At 40.6% G+C, this 18,563-nt stretch overlaps 1 protein-coding gene across 1 annotated transcript in view; it reads right to left on the bottom strand.

The window, feature by feature from the left end:
- The window catches only part of faf1 (Fas (TNFRSF6) associated factor 1), a 227,694-nt gene that overhangs the window by 181,308 nt on the left and 27,823 nt on the right, over positions 1-18,563 (bottom strand). The window contains exons 5-6 of the mRNA XM_052013170.1: positions 14,029-14,120; positions 11,075-11,178 (exon numbers count right to left, since the gene is read on the bottom strand). Of these exons, the coding sequence (XP_051869130.1) occupies positions 11,075-11,178; positions 14,029-14,120 (196 nt within the window). The remainder of the gene's footprint in view (positions 1-11,074; positions 11,179-14,028; positions 14,121-18,563) is intronic.

The following is an 18,563-nucleotide window of genomic DNA, read 5'->3' as shown; positions in this document are numbered from 1 at the left end:
ACATCAGGACTGAGAGTGGGGAGGGAAGACAGCCAGTATTAAGAGGGGGAAGTCTGAGCAGGATCCAGTAAATGATTGGAGAGGTGAAAGATGAGCAAATGGAGCCAGATGGGGAAGGGGAATGGGTGGAGTTGGGAAAAACAGGCAGGTAGATAATAGGTGGAAGGAGGGAGACAGATGGAGTCTGGGGGTTGTGGGGAAGGGAAGGGTGAAGATGGAGACAGCTAAAAGGGTAATGAGCAGAAACACAAAGACTACTAGTGCTACAATTTAATAAGGAAGGTGGCATGGAAACCTTGGGGGGGGGGGGGGGGGGGGGAGGTGAAGGGCAGATGGAACCAGATGGGGGAGTGGATGCAGTGGGTCAAATGTGTGGGTAGTAGGTGGATGAAACTAGGAGGTGGGGGGGGGGGGGGGGGGGGGGAGGGGTAAGAGAAAAATAAAGATGGGAGGACCAGAGGTGGATCAGAAGGGGAGAGGGTCAGGAAAAAAAAAACAGGAGGTAATGGTTACCTGAAATATTTTCATTCCTGGCTTTGTAGTATTGATGCGCATAAGGAGTAACAATACAAAATGCTGGTCAGCAAAGGTAACCCATTAAGATTATTGTGGCTGCTTCGGTACTACATCCTGCACAACCTATCCAAATGGGTCAACCTACTCATGCTTTTCCTTTCACAATGCTGCTTCCAGCAAGCCCTTAATTTCTTATTTCCAGTACAACTAAATTTTTTATAACCAATAGACATAGTATGCAACATTTACCATTAAATGTAATTTCACCTCGCCTTTACTCATTGGAGACCTATAGATACACTCAGCAGTATAATGTTCCTCTGTTGTCATTTCTTACCTTAACTATACAGTTTTGTCTTTGACCACTCTGCGACATCCTCTCTCTCTCTCGAGCACTGCAAGATTCTCTTTAATTAATCCTGCTCTCCTCGTCCTTTCCTTCCTTCCCCAGCCATGCACAATCCTGGAATATTTTATGCCCAAATAAAGTTAGACCAGAACAGGACCAACCATTTTGCCCTTTGCACCTGCACCACCACTGTGATCTTATTTTGACACGTATCTCTTTGGGAATATTAACACTTCAAGATTTAAAAATAAACAACCGATCAAGCTGGTTGAGGAAAAGATCCAAATTCTATCATTGCTTAAATACATTTTCCTGCTTCTCAACAACCACCGACAGCAATCATGTCACTTGGGCAACCTTGATCTTCACCTTGTCACAGACATTCCCTTCAATCTCTCCTCCCTTCCCCTATCCCTGCAACTTAAAACACACTTGCTTTCTCACTTTAGTAATTCTGATGAAAATCCATCAACTCTTTGAAACATTAACTCTTTCTCTCTCCACGATGTTGCTTGACCTGCTGAGTATTTACTTTGTGCCCTTATTTAAGATTTCCACCATCTGCAATTGTTTGCTTTTCAGTTTCTCCAACTTCAACCTGGTGCTAAATTTAGTCAATGCCCTCTAGGACCTGAGTTCTCAAACATTTTCAATCCATTTACTTTACCAGTTGCTGCTAATATCTTCAAATTGCCTCTTACCCCGGTTTATACAAAATCTCAATTTAACTGCTAGAGTCTGGTATCAGCTGGAAGTTTTCAAGATGTTCAAGCACTCTAATAATATCTCAAGAACAGGCATTAGGCTATGTTTAATAACTCCCTAGTTTTTCTCCATTTTACCCTTTAGTGCAGTAATGTAATTTTTCATCTTAAAGAAACAGTTCCAGAAACAGAACTTTGGAAGTTAAGGGACCTGTAATATTTTCAGTTACCTCCATCTGGTCCTGGAGATCTGTCACTCTTTAAAAGTCCTTGCTTTCTTTCTTATTGTCATTTTGCTTAGTTTATTTTTGGCAAGTACCCATCACAGATATCCCTCTTCTGTTTGTAGCCTAGAACATCTCCCTTCCATTCAAGTGCTTCCTTGAAACGTAGCCTATGAAATATACATTAGTTTCCTCAATTTTTAATCGGGGCATTTCATTGCCAAGGTGCCACATATTGTGCATCACTGGATAAAGCAAGTTTTCTCAAAACCCAGATCATGTATAGTCTGGCAAGAGTCCAATCATGCATCTGTCCTATCCTGATACATATGTGCTCTATGGAATCAGGAAGGCATAAATGAAGTTTGAGAAAAACCAAGAGAAAAAGCTTTGGTTATTGGGGGGGGGGGGGGGGGTTCTAATATAACTGTGTACAAGTGAAAACTTTTGGGTGGAAAGGTACTGCCAGCATTCAGCCATTCCACACCTGTTACATCTCAGACTTCTGAACACGAATGTTGAAATGCAGAAGTCCAAAATATCTACTCCCACCACCGAGTCCAGCAGTGAAGCATACATGTGAAACAGAGAGCCAGATTCACTTTGCATCTAGCCCCTCAGCAACCTAACATGTGAACAGGATCTCGTCCTGTTTGAGATTTGGTCGCTGGTATGCATTTGGGTTGCTGACCCTTCAGTTTAAAAATAAACTAGAAAGTGCTTATCATCTCTTATTTTTAAAAAAAGTGCTTTTAAAGTGCTACTGGTAAAAGTAGATTGGGAGCAGATGCTAGAGGGTAAAATGACAGATGACAAGGGGGAGTCTTTTGAAAGAGTGACAGGGCCAGTATTTTCCAGTAAGGGTGAAAGGCAAAAATGACAAGATTAGAGAACCTTGGATGACAAAGGATATTGAAGGTTTGAACAGATAAAAAGGGAAACATATGGCAAGTACAGGCAACTAGGATCAAGGGGGTCTACTGAGGAATATTGAGCGTGTCGGAGAAAACTTGAGAAATAAATGAAGGCCAAAGAAAAGGGGGCCATGAAATATCCCTAGCAACTAAGATTATGGAGAATTCCAAGACATTCTATAAGTAGGGCAGGATCAAGAGGATAGTCAGGAAAGAGTGGGCTCCCTTAGGGAAAAAAAATGGATAATCCATGTGCAGAGCCAAGTGATGTGTGCAAGGTTCACATCTGACCTTATTCCCATCAGTATTCACCAAATTCACCAAGCTATATAAAATTATAAAAGAGGTATAGATAGGTAGATAGTTGGAATCTTTTTCCCATGGCAAGGGTATCAAAAACAAGAGGATAAAGGTTTAAAGTGAGAGGAAGGAGATTTAAAGGGGATTTTTTATTTAAAGTTTTATTTAAAATGTACAGTGGTTGATATTTACAACACACTGCCAGAGGTGGTTGAAAGAGTCAGAAACAATCACTACGTTTAAAAGATACTTAGACAGACACAAGTAGGCTAGAGACCCAAGGTGGGCAAATGGGATTAGAGCAGGTGGGCAAAAGATTGACATGGGGAGAGATTGGATAGGCTGGGTTTCTTTTCCCTGGAGCAAACAGAAGAGAGGCCGAATGAACAAACTGATTCCCACCATCGCAGAAGTCTGTCTTCAGCCAATTTGATTCACTTCAGTTGATATCAAGAATCAGCTGAGTATTGGCTACAGCAATGGCAATGGTATGATACAATATCCTTTTCTAGCACTGAAGACTCACAGCTGTGCTTCTGGCCATGACGTTCAAGTAGGTTCGAACTCTTGCGTCTACCCAAAAATGTGAAAAATTGCTCAAGAATGTTTGTTCACAAAAGGAGGACAAACACAACCACCTCAATAGCACTCAGTCAATCTGTCTCAACCATCAACATTATGAAGAGCATCAAGCAGCACTTATTCACCAATAACCGATGCCCAGTTTTGGATTGCAGCAGGATTGCCACGATGATCCAGACCATAATGAAAGCATAGAATTCCAGGGGCGAGGGAAGAGTAACTGTCCTGACGTTTATGGGCATCAAGTGGAAAACACCCCAATTGTTGAAGTACTACCTCACACGAAGGAAAATGGTTGTGGGGGTTTGATGTCAACCATTCCAGCCTCAAGCTAGTTCATCAGGACAGTGTCATCGAACCATCTTCAGCTACTTCAATCCTTCCATCATAAGATCAGAGATGGGGACATTCACTGATGATTGTACAATGTTCATTTCTTTTCACAACTCCTCCATGCATGGGTTTTTATGTAGCGAGGACTACTACAAAAGTCATAAGCAGTGACCATCACCAACAAAAGACTCACCATGACCTTAGGCATTCAACGGAATTACCATTGCTGTTGAAGAGCAGATTTTAGACTGGGTACCCTATGGTGAGCTTCTTACCCTCTGACATACCAAAGCTTTTGCATCAGTAAAGCCCGTATTTACTTGGATAAGTGCAGCTTCAGCAACGAAGAACCTTTACAAACCAGACTGCTTTATTAGCACCCCATCCACCTCCCTACATATTAATTTCTTTCACTGCCAGGCTACAGTGCATACCATCTAAAATACACTGCAGTTACTCACCTAAACTCCATCTGAGTCTCTAAAGCCTGTGAATTCTAGCACCAAGGAGTGCAAGTGTATAGAACACTACTACAGACATGTCCCCCTTCAAATTTTTGACTTGGAAGTATATTCAGCATTGCTAGATTTACATTCTGAAACTACTGAACCAACAACACTGTGGGGATTAAAAAAATAGAATGTCCATTTCTGGAGTTTGGTGTCACACATGCAAATGACAAGGTCAGCCCAACAATGCTGATTGAAAACTAGGGCCTCAACGATAGGGGTGTTGCATTGAAGAGGACACTGACACTGGTTCACTTATCCTTCTATCTTGAAATTTTCCACTGCATTCAATGTGTCAGCATAGCCTTTGGTCATCTGAGAAAAAGAGTACTTGAAGCTCAAGACCTCCAGTCTGTGCGCAAACCTCATGGTCCACTGGGAAACACTGATCCCTGCCCTCCTATATGCTTCCAAGATCTGGAGTACCTACAGCAAAAAATTCAAAGCACCGGAAAAATACCACCAACACTGTCTCCACAAAAACCTCCAAGTTCATCGGAAGGATAAGCAAACCAACTTTAGCATTATTGCTCTCATCTTCACAAACCTGGGTGGCTGGCAGCAGACTAGACCAACTTGTTGGAAATGAAATGCAATTTTAAAGCTACTCATTAGGATTAAAACTTTCTGTACAAAATGTCCAGGTAATGTAATCCATCAGCTCAGGCAATTGTCACAGTAAGAATTTACCTCTCAGAGCAACAGAATATGGGTAGAAAAGAAAGCCTCAGGCTACCTTCTCAATTTTGCCCAATATTTTACCTGGTACTGTTAATTCATTAGTCTAAATTTCTCCTACCAGAACTACTGCAAATAACAAGCCATATTTTCCAACTAATATCATAATTCATTAATGTCATAATACTCTTAGTGGATACAATCCACATTTGAAAAGGAAATATCTGGAAGAATACTGCTAGGTATATTTCTTGCAGTTCTCAATGCAAGTAGACCTCAAACACTATGATGTACATTACATCAGTGTTATCGTACAACACACTTGAGAACCTATTCTTTGATTGGGGAGGAAGCTTCACAAAAATCAGCAAACCTTAGTGATCAGAAATGATCATAACAAGTACTGACCATCTGATTTTGATCATGCACACCACCTGGTGGCAAGTTTAGGCTTTAGTATTAATTATGTTCCTTCCATCATACTGCAATTCTCGAACAACTAAATCAACTCAACACAATATTTATTTTCATAACAAGCTTAAGGGCAAGGTAAACTATAAGATAACATTTCTTTATTAGTCACATGTACATCGAAACACACAGTGAAATGCATCTTTTGTGTAGAATGTTCTGGGGCTAGCCCATACATGTCGCTACATTTCCAGCGCCAACATAGCATGCCCGCAGCTCCTAACCCTTATGTCTTTGGAATGTGGGAGGAAACCAGAGCACCCAGAGGAAACCCACGCAGACACGGGGAGAACATACAACTCCTTACAGACAGCAGCCAGAATTGAACCCAGGTCGCTGGTACTGTAATAGCATTATACTAATTGCTATGCTACCTATTAATACGTCTTCCGAATTATCAATTACTGAATTTAAATGAAAAACTAAGCAGCTGAGCAACAGCCAAATAACTGCTGGCATTAAATACAGATTTCTTCTTTTCAAAACTGTCATCAACCCCTTTTGCAAAACAAAAACATCCTTCACTCCTCTATACTTGCACACTATCATTTTATCTCTAACCTATATTTTTCATCTACGGTACTGAAATGTGTTGCTGCTTTCCAAGTCACTGTACAATACTACAACATTTTAAACTTTTGATCAATTTTTTGCCCCTGCCAGAGCAGCAAAATTAATTAAAAGTCATGAATGGCAATCCTCGTGAATTATCTCAGTGCATTTTCTCCACTTATGTTGACCTCTCTGTAGCCATGAATGCTCTATTTAAAGTTCACTTTGGGATCAAAGAGTATGCCATGATTCCAAACGGTCTGAAATAGTAGTTCAGCAAGGGATGAAATCAACAGCTAGTGTAATGGAAGTCTGTGCCAGGACTGAAGACATTAACTTCAGCCTTCCCAATATTAAATTGCAGAAAACTGCTTTATCCAGTACTGGAAGTTGGACAAGCAGGCAGTTAGATGTAGTGGATCAGAGCATACATGTGAAATGCAAAGTCACATCACCATGGGGATAGCTCATAAAATAAAGATCCTAGAATATCAAAATCTTAACACAACTGAAAATATCAAGTTAGCTCTTTCAATGTAATCAAGTTCCTAATTAGTAAATGAAAATGCTTCTAGATATTCGAGACCTTTTTTCTGCTATATTTTCCTGTTCAATTTTCTGATACCAGATTATCAAATACTCCTCATCCACTCAAAATAAAATCTTGTCAGTGTTCAATTATTTGCCTTCATTGTTTACATAGGCAAGTACCATAAACTTCATGTTTTTAAGAGCCATGTTAAAAACCTTACTCTTCTCCCGCAATACCTTCCATTTTCGTCATACCTTTGTATCAGTATTCCCACCCCCCAACTGTCAAAGCCATGTTGATTCATAATCAATCCATTCATAGTGTAATTACATCATCCTGACAGTAATGGTGCTATTGTACCCCAGTTTTGGAATACAAATCAAACCTGACTCACAAGTGCCATGAAATTTGCTATTTAATTGTAGATACACAATATTAACCTGAAACAAGCACAGAATGGGAACTCAATAATACACAAGAACATAAGAAATAGGAGCTGGAGTAGGCCATCTGGCCCATCGAGCCTGTTCCGCCATTCAATAAGATCATGGCTGATCTGTCCATGGACTCAGCTCCACCTACCTGCCTTTTCCCCACAAACCTCAATTTCCCTACTATGCAAAAACATATCTAACTTAATATATTTAATGAGGTAGCCTCTACTGCCTCCCTGGGCAGAGAATTCTATAGATTCACTACTCTGGGAAAAGCAATTTCTCCTCATCTCCATCCTAAATCTATTCCCCTGAATTTTGAGGCTATGTCCCCTAGTTCTAGTCACACCTACCAGTGGAAACAGCCTTCCTGCCTCAATCTTATTTATCCCTTTCATAGTTTTATATGTTTCTACAAGATCCCCTCTCATTCTTCTGAATTCCAGCAAGCATAGTCCCAGGCAACTCAATCTCTCCTCCTAGGCTAACTCCCTCAATTTCGAAATCAACCTGGTGAACCACCTCTGCACCTCCTCCAAAGCCAGTATATCCTTCAAGTAAGAGACCAAAACCGCACGCAGTACTCCACGTGTGGCCTCACCAGTACCCTGTACAGTTGCAACATAACCTCCCTGCTCTCAAATTCAATCCCTCTAGCAACGAAGGCCAACATTCCACTTGCCTTCTTGATAACCTGTTGCACCTGCAAACTAACCTTTTGTGATTCATGCACAAGCACTTCCCAGTCCCCCTGCACAACAGCATGCTGCAATCTTTCACCATCCAAATAATAATCTGATCTTCTACCTTTCGTTCCAAAGTGGATGATGTTGCATTTACCAACATTGTACACCATCCGTGAGACTCACTTAACCTATCTATATCTCCCTGCAGACTCTCCAGATCCTCTGCACAATTTGCTTTTCCACTCAATTTAGTGTCATTGTACATTCAATGCACAACGCATACAGTGGCATGCAAAAGTTTGGGCAGCCCTGGTCAAAATCTGTTACTGTGAATAGCTAAGCGAGTAAAAGATGACCTGATTTCCAAAAGGGATAAAGTTAAAGATAACACATTTCTTTAATTTTTTTAGGAGGATTACTTTTTTTATTTCCATCTTTTACAGTATCAAAATAACAAAAAAGGAAAAGGGCCCAAAGCAAAAGTTTGGGCACCCTGCATGGTCAGTACTTAGTAACACCCCCTTTGGCAAGTATCACAGCTTGTAAACTCTTTCTGTAGCACGCTAAGAGTCTTTCCATTCTTGTTTGGGGGATTTTCACCCATTCTTCCTTGCAAAAGGCTTCTAGTTCTGCGAGATTCTTGGGCCGTCTTGCATGCACTGCTCTTTTGAGGTCTATCCACAGATTTCCATGATCTTTAGGTCGGGGGACTGAGGGCCATGGCAAAACCTTCAGCTTGTGCCTCTTGAGGTAGTCCATTGTGGATTTTGGGGTGTGGTTAGGATCGTTATCCTGTTGTAGAAGCCATCCTCTTTCCATCTTCAGCTTTTTTTTTTAAACAGACGGTATGATGTTTGCTTCCAGAATTTGCTGGTATTTAATTGAATTTATTCTTCCCTCTACGAGTGAAATGTTCTCCATGCCACTGGCTGCAACACAAGCCCAAAGCATGATCGATCCACCCCCATGCTTAACAGTTGGAGAGGTGTTCTTTTCATGAAATTCTGCACCCTTTTTTCTCCAAACATACCTTCGCTCATTGCGGCCAAAAAGTTCTATTTTAAACTTCACCAGTCCACAGGACTTGTTTCCAAAATGCATCAGGCTTGTTTAGATGTTCCTTTGCAAACTTCTGACACTGAATTTTGTGGTGAGGGCACAGGAAAAGTTTTGTTCTGATGATTCTTCCATGAAGGTCATATTTGTGCAGGTGTCGCTGCACAGTAGAACAGTGCACCACCACTCCAGAGTCTGCTAAATCTTCCTGAAGGTCTTTTGCAGTCAAACGGGAGTTTTGATTTGTGTTTCTAGCAATCCTACGAGCAGTTCTCTCGGAAAGTTTTCTTGGTCTTCCAGACTTCAACTTGACTTCCACTGTTCCTGTTAACTGCCATTTTTTAATTACATTACGAACTGAGGGAACAGCTACCTGAAAACGCTTTGCTATCTTCTCGTAGCCTTCTCCTGCTCTGTGGGCATCATTTATTTTAATTTTCAGAGTGCTAGGCAGCTGCTTAGAGGAGCCCATGGCTGCTGATTGTTGGGACAAGGTTTGAGGAGTCAGGGTATTTATAAAGCTTTGAAATTTGCATCACCTGGCCTTTCCTATGACTGCGAACAAGCCATAGCCCTAACAAGCTAATGAAGGTCTGAGACCTTGGTAAAAGTTATCTGAGAGCTCAAATCTCTTGGGGTACCCAAACTTTTGCATGGTGCTCCTTTCCTTTTTTTTCCATTCTAAAATTGTACAAAACAAAAATAATACACTAATCTTGCTTAAGATGTTGAAAAGAATGTTTCGTCTTTAACTTTATGACTTTTGGAGATCAGTTCATCTTCTACTCACTTAACTATTCACAGTAACAGAAATTCTGACCGGGGTGCCCAAACTTTTGCATGTCACTGTACATGATCTCTCACTAGCACCTCTACTTCCTCAGGAGGCTGAAGAAATTCAGTATGTCCCTTTTGACACTCACCAACTTTTATCGATGCACCACAGCTTGCTATGGCAACTGCTCTGCCCAGGACTGCAAGAAACTGTAGAGTTGTGGACACAGCCCAGCGCATCACGGAAACCAGCCTCCCCTCCATGGACTCTGTCTATACCTCTCGTTGCCTTGGTGAAGCAGCTAGCATAATCAAAGACCCCACCCACCTAGGTCGTTCTCTCATCTTTCCTCTCCCATCAGGCAGAAGATACAGGAGCCTGAGGGCACATACCACTAGGCTCAAGGACAGCTTCTATCCTACTGTGATAAGACTATTGAACGGTTCCCTTATACAATGAGATGGACTCTTGACCTCACAATCTACCTTGTTGTGACCTTGCACCTTATTGTCCACCTGCACTGCACTTTCTCTGTAATTGTAACACTTTACTCTATACTGCTATTGTTTTTACCTGTACTACCTCAATGCACTCTGTACTAAGTCAATGTAACTGCACTGTGTAATGAATTGACCTGTACGAATGGTATGCAAAACAAGTTTTTCACTGTACCTCGGTACAAGTGACAATAATAAACCAATACCAATCTACATTAGCTAGTGTTACAGTTTCAGACACTTCAGGAATCTCTAAAAGAACAGAAATTTAAATGCAAGTAAACAAAACCTGAACATTAACCTATTTTTTCAGGATGCTTATAGACAGATGAAGCCACATTTCTTCCCCCCAAAGTAATTTACCTTGGAGTTCAAGTAATCCAAATTTTACTTTGTAGGTATGCCAAATTAATTAGAAAGTTTACAAATGCCACAATAAAACTGACAATCCTCTCACAGGGGTAATACAGTCACTGTTAGTTTCAAAATAATTTTAGATAAGGTAATCTTACAGCATAGCTGCAGACCTCCCTTCCACCTTGATTCAAAGGGGCTGAATTTCTGCAAGGGTTCCCTCACTCATCGACCAGTATTGCCAGAAGGCCTATGGAAATCCTGGAAAAATAGCATAAATAGCAATAATTTAGCTTTTCCAGGTTTTCCATGGCTCCCCCACAACACTGCAACAGATGAATGGAGAATGTCTGCAGAAATACACCTTAAGAATTTCAACATCCAAGCCCTAATTTTCTAAACTTGTGGACAGTTAGCATAAATAGGAGGCAATTATATCAAGACTGATGGATCTGCACCACAGACAATTTGGAAGTGTAAATCAAGTTCATACTCGGTTGCTGTACACCTGCTTGTCCTTTGAACAACATCAAATGCAGTCAACCAGATGAAGGAGCACCACCAAAAGGCTCTGATTAACACAAAATAAAAATTTCACAACAGCTTACCTAGAATGACTGGTTGCTGGTCCATCAGATCCTGGTTGAGCTATGTCAGGTGTGAGAACATAAAGGCTATTATTCTTAGGCAAGTGCAGAGACCTCAGAACAGTCTATAGACAGGGAGAAAAACAACAGTGACCAATTTAAGGCAAGTTTTTAAAGAACAGGTAAGAAAATCAAAATAATGACAAAAATTCTATATTCCTTCAAATGACAAAAAATTTGTACATTTATAAACCAGTAGTTTAGATCATTCAGTTGGACATAGGAAAGTCACCACTGCTTTGTACAAGGGAGATCCCATCTCATAAATTTGAGTTATTTTGAGAAAGAGAATTAACAAGTGTAGGGTAGTGGATGTTGCCTGCATGGATATCAGTAAAGCATTTGACACGTTCCATCATGGTAGACTGATCCAAAGATCAAGTCACATGGGATCCACAGCAAATAGGTAGGCTGGATGTAAAACTGGTCTGTTCGTAGAAGACAGAGCAATGGTGGCATAGTGTTTTTCTGACCAGAGGTCTGTGACCTCCAGTGGTGTTTCATAAGGATCAGTGCTGGGAACTTTTGTTTGTGTTACAAATGATCTGGATGAAAATGTAGGTGGCCCGATTAGTAAGATTGCAGACAACATAACTGGTTGAGTTATGGATGGTGAGGAAGGTTGACAAAGGACACAAAATAATATTGATCAGTTGGAAATTTGTGCAGAGAAATGGCAGATGGAGTTTAATTCCGACAAATGTGAGGTGCTGCACTTTGGGAGGTCAACTGCAAGGGGAATACACTAAATTGCAGGGCTTTTAGGAGCATCAATGTACAGAGGGGTCTTGGGGTGCAAGTCCATAGCTCCTTGCAAATGGCAACATGTGGATAGGGTGGTGTGTGCCTGAATGCCTGGAACCTGCAGCCAGGGGAGGCAGTATAAACAGATACAATAGCAACATTTAACAATAATGACCAAGTGCAGGCAAATGGAATTAGTGAGATTGGCATCATGGTCAGCGCAGACATTGTTGGCCAAAATGTCTGTTCCTGTGCAATACTGTTCTATGTAAAATCATCCATCAGAAATATCAGGCTACACAGAGTCTTAGTCAAACTTGATGTAACAATTTCCACATCTGCTGAATTTAACAAACCCCAAAGTTAGAAGCCTGACTGAAGTACCGGGTTTTACCCAATAATCCAGTTATAGATGTCTCAGTTGATGGCCCAGATTGTGTTGATTAAGCACTATTATTACACAGCAGACATAACTAAAAGTAAAGCTAGCACCAATCCCTAATGACTAAGGGTGTGGTATCACATTAAGAATCCATACAACCTTTCAAAATTCAGGAAGGAAAAAGGTATGGATACTAATTTTTATCTTAGCACAAGGTCACAACAAGATGCACCAAGGTGGCACTGTTGCAATATTGAATAAAGAACCATTTCTGCAGTAATGAGGGAGGATATCCTAGAAAGCTCTTCAAAATGGAGACAGATGGGTAAATCTTAGGAACAAAAAAGGGGCAATCACTTTGCTGGAGGTATACTAAAGGCCTCCGAAGAGTCAGCAGGAAATAAAGCAGTAGATATGTTGACAAATCACAGAGAAATACGAGTAGGGAATTTCACTTCCCAAATATTAACTGGGATCACTTTAGTGTGATGGGTGTCGATGGGGTGGAATTTTTAAAGTGCCTCCAGGAGAGCATTTTGAACAAGTACGAAGCTAATCCTATGACAGAAGGGGCAGTACTAGACCTTATATTAGGTCATGTAGTTGGGCGAGTGTTTAAAGTGTCAGTAGAAGAGCATTTTGGCAATAGTAACCATAATTTTGTAATTTTTATGGAAAGGGACAAGGATGGTCCACAAATCGCAGTTCTGAATTTGGGAAAGGTAGATTTCAACACCAATGGACCTGACAAAAGAAAGCAGAGCAACTACTAGCAACTAGGTCCACACCTGACAAGTGAGAGTTATTCAAAACTGAGATAATGAAAGTTCACTGTTCCCATAAGGTAAAAGGTACAGTCAACAAGTCCATGAAACCCTGAAACTCAAGGGATACAAGGGCAAACATGTGGCAGGTACTGAGAACTGAAAACAAGGGAAGTCCTTCAAGTGTATAGAATGTGCTTTGGGGGGGTGGGGGGGGGTGGTGTACTTAATAAAACAAAAGGCAGAGTGAACAGGCAAATTAAGGAAAATTCCAAAGCATGTTATGAGGGCAAGAGGATAACAAGGGAAAAGAGTAGGATGCATTAGGGACAAAAATACCAATCTACATGTAGTGCTAGAGGACAAAGGCGAGGTCTTAAATGAATATGTCTCATCCATATTCACTGAGAAGGACATTGTATTGGAGAATTCAGGGAAGGGGTGGTAAAATTTTGGAACATGTTAATATTAAAAAGGGGTGTTAGATGTCTTCGTGTGCTTAAAGGGGCTAAATCTCCAGGGCCTGATGAGATATATGCCAGGCTGCTATGGGAAGCAAGGGATTGCTGGGGCTCTGACAAAGGTTTATAAATTTTTGCTGGCCACAGGCAAGATACCAGATGACTGGAGGACAATAAATGTGGTAGCTTTATTCAAAAAAAAGGGAAACAGCAATAAACCAGGTAATTACAGGTCTGAGAGTCTAACATCAACAGTAGGGAAGTTATTGGAAAATAAAATGAGGGACAGATTTAAACTGCACTTGGGAAAGCAGGAATTAATCAATGATTTAAGCATTTTCGTTGTCAGAGGGAGATGCTGTCTGACCAATTTGACTGAATTTTTTTGAAGTAACAAAATGTATTGATGAGGGCAGTGTGGTTGATATAGTCTATGTGGAATTCATTAAGGCATTTGAGAATGTTCCCACAAGGTAGACTGGTCTAAAAGGTTAGAGTCCATGGGATTCCAGTCAAGTTGGCAAATTCAACATTGCATCATGTTAAGAAGCAGTATAAACTCACACTGTCATTTACGTCTGTTGACTTCCAACCTTTTAACTGCATTTGCGGTACAGGAATCTGTAGCTCATTTTCTAAAATTTGCTTGATAGCACCTGCAAAAATTGAAAAACAATAAGCATATTTACTGGAAATATGGAAAGCTTCAGTTACTGAAAAGAAAAACTCTTTCCAATAATAAACTATTACAAAGGCTTGCTTGTAAATATGGTTAACAATATGATGCATAATACCTATTTAACACAAGTCATGATAAGATAAATATGGATTTTTATACATGAATAGCATCTCCAGAGATTTGAACATTAATCTGACAACCCACTGCAGTACTGAGGGAGCACTACATTGTAAAAAAAAAACCCACCTGAGGACAGTGAATTGAAGACACAACTACCTTAAGCTGAATGTAAAAAAAATCCAAAGAAAGAGGAGGAAATGCAGGATTTTTTTGTACATTTTCATTCAGAGGATGTGGCTGCAATTGGCAATACTGGCATTTACAGTATTGACTGTCCTTAATTACCCCAAACTGAGGAGGAAGTTAACAGTTAACCACGTTGGTGAATTTAGAGTTGATTATAAGCCAAACCAAGCAAGGACTGCAAATTTTCTTCCCTGAACGACAGCAGTGAATCAGGTATTTTTGTTTTTAAAATCACAACCCAGTAATTTCATGGGCATCATTAATGAGATCAGCATGTTTGTTTGTTCTTTTAAAAAAAAGAATGCTAAACTTCAATTATTTAAATTTATATTCCCCGTATACCATGGTGGGCTCTGAACACTTATAACCAAATGCTCGTCCAGCAACCTAACCACTGCACTACCTCTGTATGCAACTACTCGACTCCCACTAATGTGATCAGAAACAGTTCAAAAATGAACAGGTATAGACAGCTGGGTTTCAGTATACCCAATAAACAAATAAAATTCTGGAAACACAGGTCAGGCAGCATCTGCGGAAAGAGAAACATGTTAACATTTCAAGGTATGTGAGAGACTCCCAGTTCTGCCAAAGGGTCTCAGTCCTGAAACATTAACTGTGAATGTGATGCAGGTTTCTGCATCTACTACCCTAGCAGCCAATGAATTCCTGACCCTAATAACTGTCTAGATGCAAAAGAAAATCTCACCTCTTCTCTAATCCTTTTACCAATAACTTTAAATCAATGTCACCAAGATTTTGACCATTCTGCTAAGGGAAACAAGTCCTTCCTATTTACTGCGTCCCCAATAGTTTTGTACATTTCAATCAAGTGTGCCTTCAGACTGTAGTCAGAGCATCTGCAATTTCCTCTCACGTGTTTTGTTTTTAAAAAGGTAACTTACCCAATCTTTCCTCATAGCCACAATTTTCCATTGCTGACAAAACCCCTACAGATTTCCTCTGCACCCTGTCCAGTACTTTCCTGTAATACAGTGACTAAAACTGTTGCAAAACTCAAGCCATTGAATACAACTGCAGCTGGTACAGCTGCATAACTAGAAACACTGCCTTGCAGCTCTAGCAATTCGGGTTCAGTCCTGACCTTCAGTGCTGTCTGAATGGAGTTTGCACATTTTCCTCACACCACTTGGATTTATTTGCTTGCTTGCTTGACTCCATACTCCACTTTTCTGCACAAATGTTCAAGCCATCTATATCTTTCTGCAGTCTAAAAGTTTACCTTCTCAGTGGCAAGCACAAAGCCAACTTTGTCATCAGCAAACATCTTTATCATACACCCTATCAGAGATATGCTCTTCCCCCACCCCCTCAATCCCACCCAGCTTAATCTTCTTTCATCTCCTTTCTAGTTCTAGAGAAGAGTTTTTAAACCTGAAGCGTTAGCTCCATTTCCTTTCCAGCCTGACCTGCTGAATATTTCCATCATCTCGTTTTTACCTCAAATTTCTAGCACCTTCAGTTTTTTTTTTACATTTTCTTCATGTACCCTACACTTAGGCCCAAATTATATTTTTTTATATACACACAAAATAATGCAAAGGACCATGTACTGAGCCCAGTGAAACTCCACTGGTAAAATCCTTCCAGTCACAAAAAACTTCCATTGAACACTACTATATTTCCATTTACTGGGATAATTCAGATCCAATGTCCTTTTCTCTTGGATCACATGGCCTTTTACTTTTTTTGACTATCCAGCCACATAGGACCCCATGCACTTAAGATCAATATAGTATACATTAGATGCACTGCCGTCATCGACCTGCGCTGTCACTTTCTGCACAGAGTCCCTCAGTTCCTCAATTCACCAGGGCCCTACCATTCATTGTGTATGCCGTTCAAGTGGATCATCTCACACTTATCGGGATTAAATTGCAATTGCCATTGCTCTAACCATCCAATCAATATCATCCTGCAGGCTCCTTACTATCAACAGCACCAGTTTTTGTGTATTCTACAAACCTCTTATATTCATCACCAAATTGTTAATGTACATAAACAGTAAAGGTCCCAGCATTGACTCCTGTGGTACAACACTGGTCACAGGCTTCCACTCACAAAAACAATTCTCCACCATCACTTTCTGCCTTACTACCAAACCAAGGTAATTTTGGATCCAATTTACCAGCTTGACTTGCAAGCCATGGGCTATAACCTTTGGGACCAGTCTCCCATGTGGGACCTTGTCAGTGGCCACACAGAGTACATCAACCACACTGTCCTCATCAAAACATTGTTACCTCTTTGAAAAGTTCAATCAAATTAGTCAGCATCTCCCTTTAACATAGCTATACAAACTAATATTAATCCTTGCCTTTGCAAGTGTAAATTAATCACATCACTCAATTTTTTTTCCAATAACTTCCCTACCATTGACATTAGAATCACTAGCCTATAGTTAGCTGTCTTATCCTTGCTGCCCTTCTTGAATAATTTGTTGTACTTTAATCATCTATCACCTCATCAGGGGCCAGCATTTTTTTTAATGTACAAAACTGTCAGGTCCCCAGCAACCTCCTCCCTTGCTTCCCATCTCATCAGGCCCTGGGGATTAATCCACCTTTAAGCCCGTTAAGACATCTAATACCTCCTTTTTATTAATAAGAAGATCATAGCAGAAACATTGTGGAAGGTCACAGGCAATGAATCAAGGAGTTCAAGGAAAAAAAGATGGCAACTAAGGAGTACACAAGCATCAGACATAGAAGCAAAGAAGATTGGAAAGGGAAATGCAGGCTTTGAGAGATACAAGTAGTTGCAAATGCCCTTGACTGTGTTCGAGACTATGGTAATAGAGAGGCAATGAAATATGAGACAGCCAAGAGAACGATTGTGAATATGGGGGAAGCGTTGAGGTTTGGGGAAGCCAGATCAGTCAAATCAGTGAAGGTAGAGAAAGGAGATTTGAAATCCTTAAATACAAGAAAACTCAGAGGGCTGCTCATTTGAGACTGAGATGAGGAAGAACTTCTCCCTGAGGACTGTAAGATTTTGGAACTGCTTGCTACAGAGGCAGAGTCCTCAGGTATATCTAAGGCCAAGATAGATTTCTGATCAGTAAGGGAATCAAGTGGGTAGGGAAACACAAGGAAAGTGTTCTTGACAAATGTTAGATCAGCCTTGATCCTGCTGAATAGCATCACAGGCTTGAGATGAATGGCGTACTCCTATCCCTCCTCCTTATGGTCTAACAGTCTTATTGCAGAAACCAAGATAGAAAGGAAAGGCAAGCCAGCTACAGAATAAACCTGGGATGCTGACTTGGAAGGGTGGTGAGTAAAATGAGGATTTTAAAATAGGTAAGAGGCAAATGAGGTACTTTTCGGCTTGCAAAGCTTTTAGAATAAAATGAAATTAAACTAATTTAAAACTTAAATAATTTTGGTCACTGGTCCCAAAGTGCTCCGTTACTGACACATCAGCCATTTGCCAAGCCTCATTGTGTAGTCCCTTCTCTAGTAAGGCTATCTACATATTGCTTCAGAAAACTTTCCTGGATGACTTTAACAAATTCTGCATCACCTAATCCCTCAGCACTGTCAATAATCAACACTGTCAATAAAGCAAAGAATAATAGGAATATCTTGTTGGAAAGGAATATATTCCCATTACATTGGCTTGGGCAGTACACAGTCAGATAGTGTGGCTTTCATAAGGGTTGAGATATTATCAAACTAATTTTACTTTGGTCACACCACAAGTATTCCAGATACAGCAACTGCTCTGCCCAGGACCACAAGAAACCGCAGAGAGTTGTGGACACAGCCCAGTGCGTCACAGAAACCAGCCTCCCCTCCGTGGACTCTGTCTTTACCTCTCGCTGCCTTGGCGAAGCAGCCAGCATAATCAAAGACCCCACCCACCCGAGTCATTCTCTCTTCTCCCATCAGGTAGAAGATACAGGAGCCTGAGGGCACATACCACCAGGCTCAAGGACAGCTCCTACCCCACTGTGATAAGATTATTGAATGGTTCCCTTATACACTTCACTCTGTACTGTTATTTTTACCTGTACTACCTCAATGCATTCTGTACTAACTCAATGTAACTGCACTATGTAATGAATTGACCTGTACGATTAATGTGCAAG

Source organism: Pristis pectinata, chromosome 3, assembly GCF_009764475.1.
Source record: "Pristis pectinata isolate sPriPec2 chromosome 3, sPriPec2.1.pri, whole genome shotgun sequence".
NCBI classification, from domain to species: Eukaryota; Metazoa; Chordata; class Chondrichthyes; order Rhinopristiformes; family Pristidae; genus Pristis; species Pristis pectinata.
Note: the sequence above shows the minus strand (reverse complement) of the source record. Positions and strands in the feature narration are given on the sequence as shown.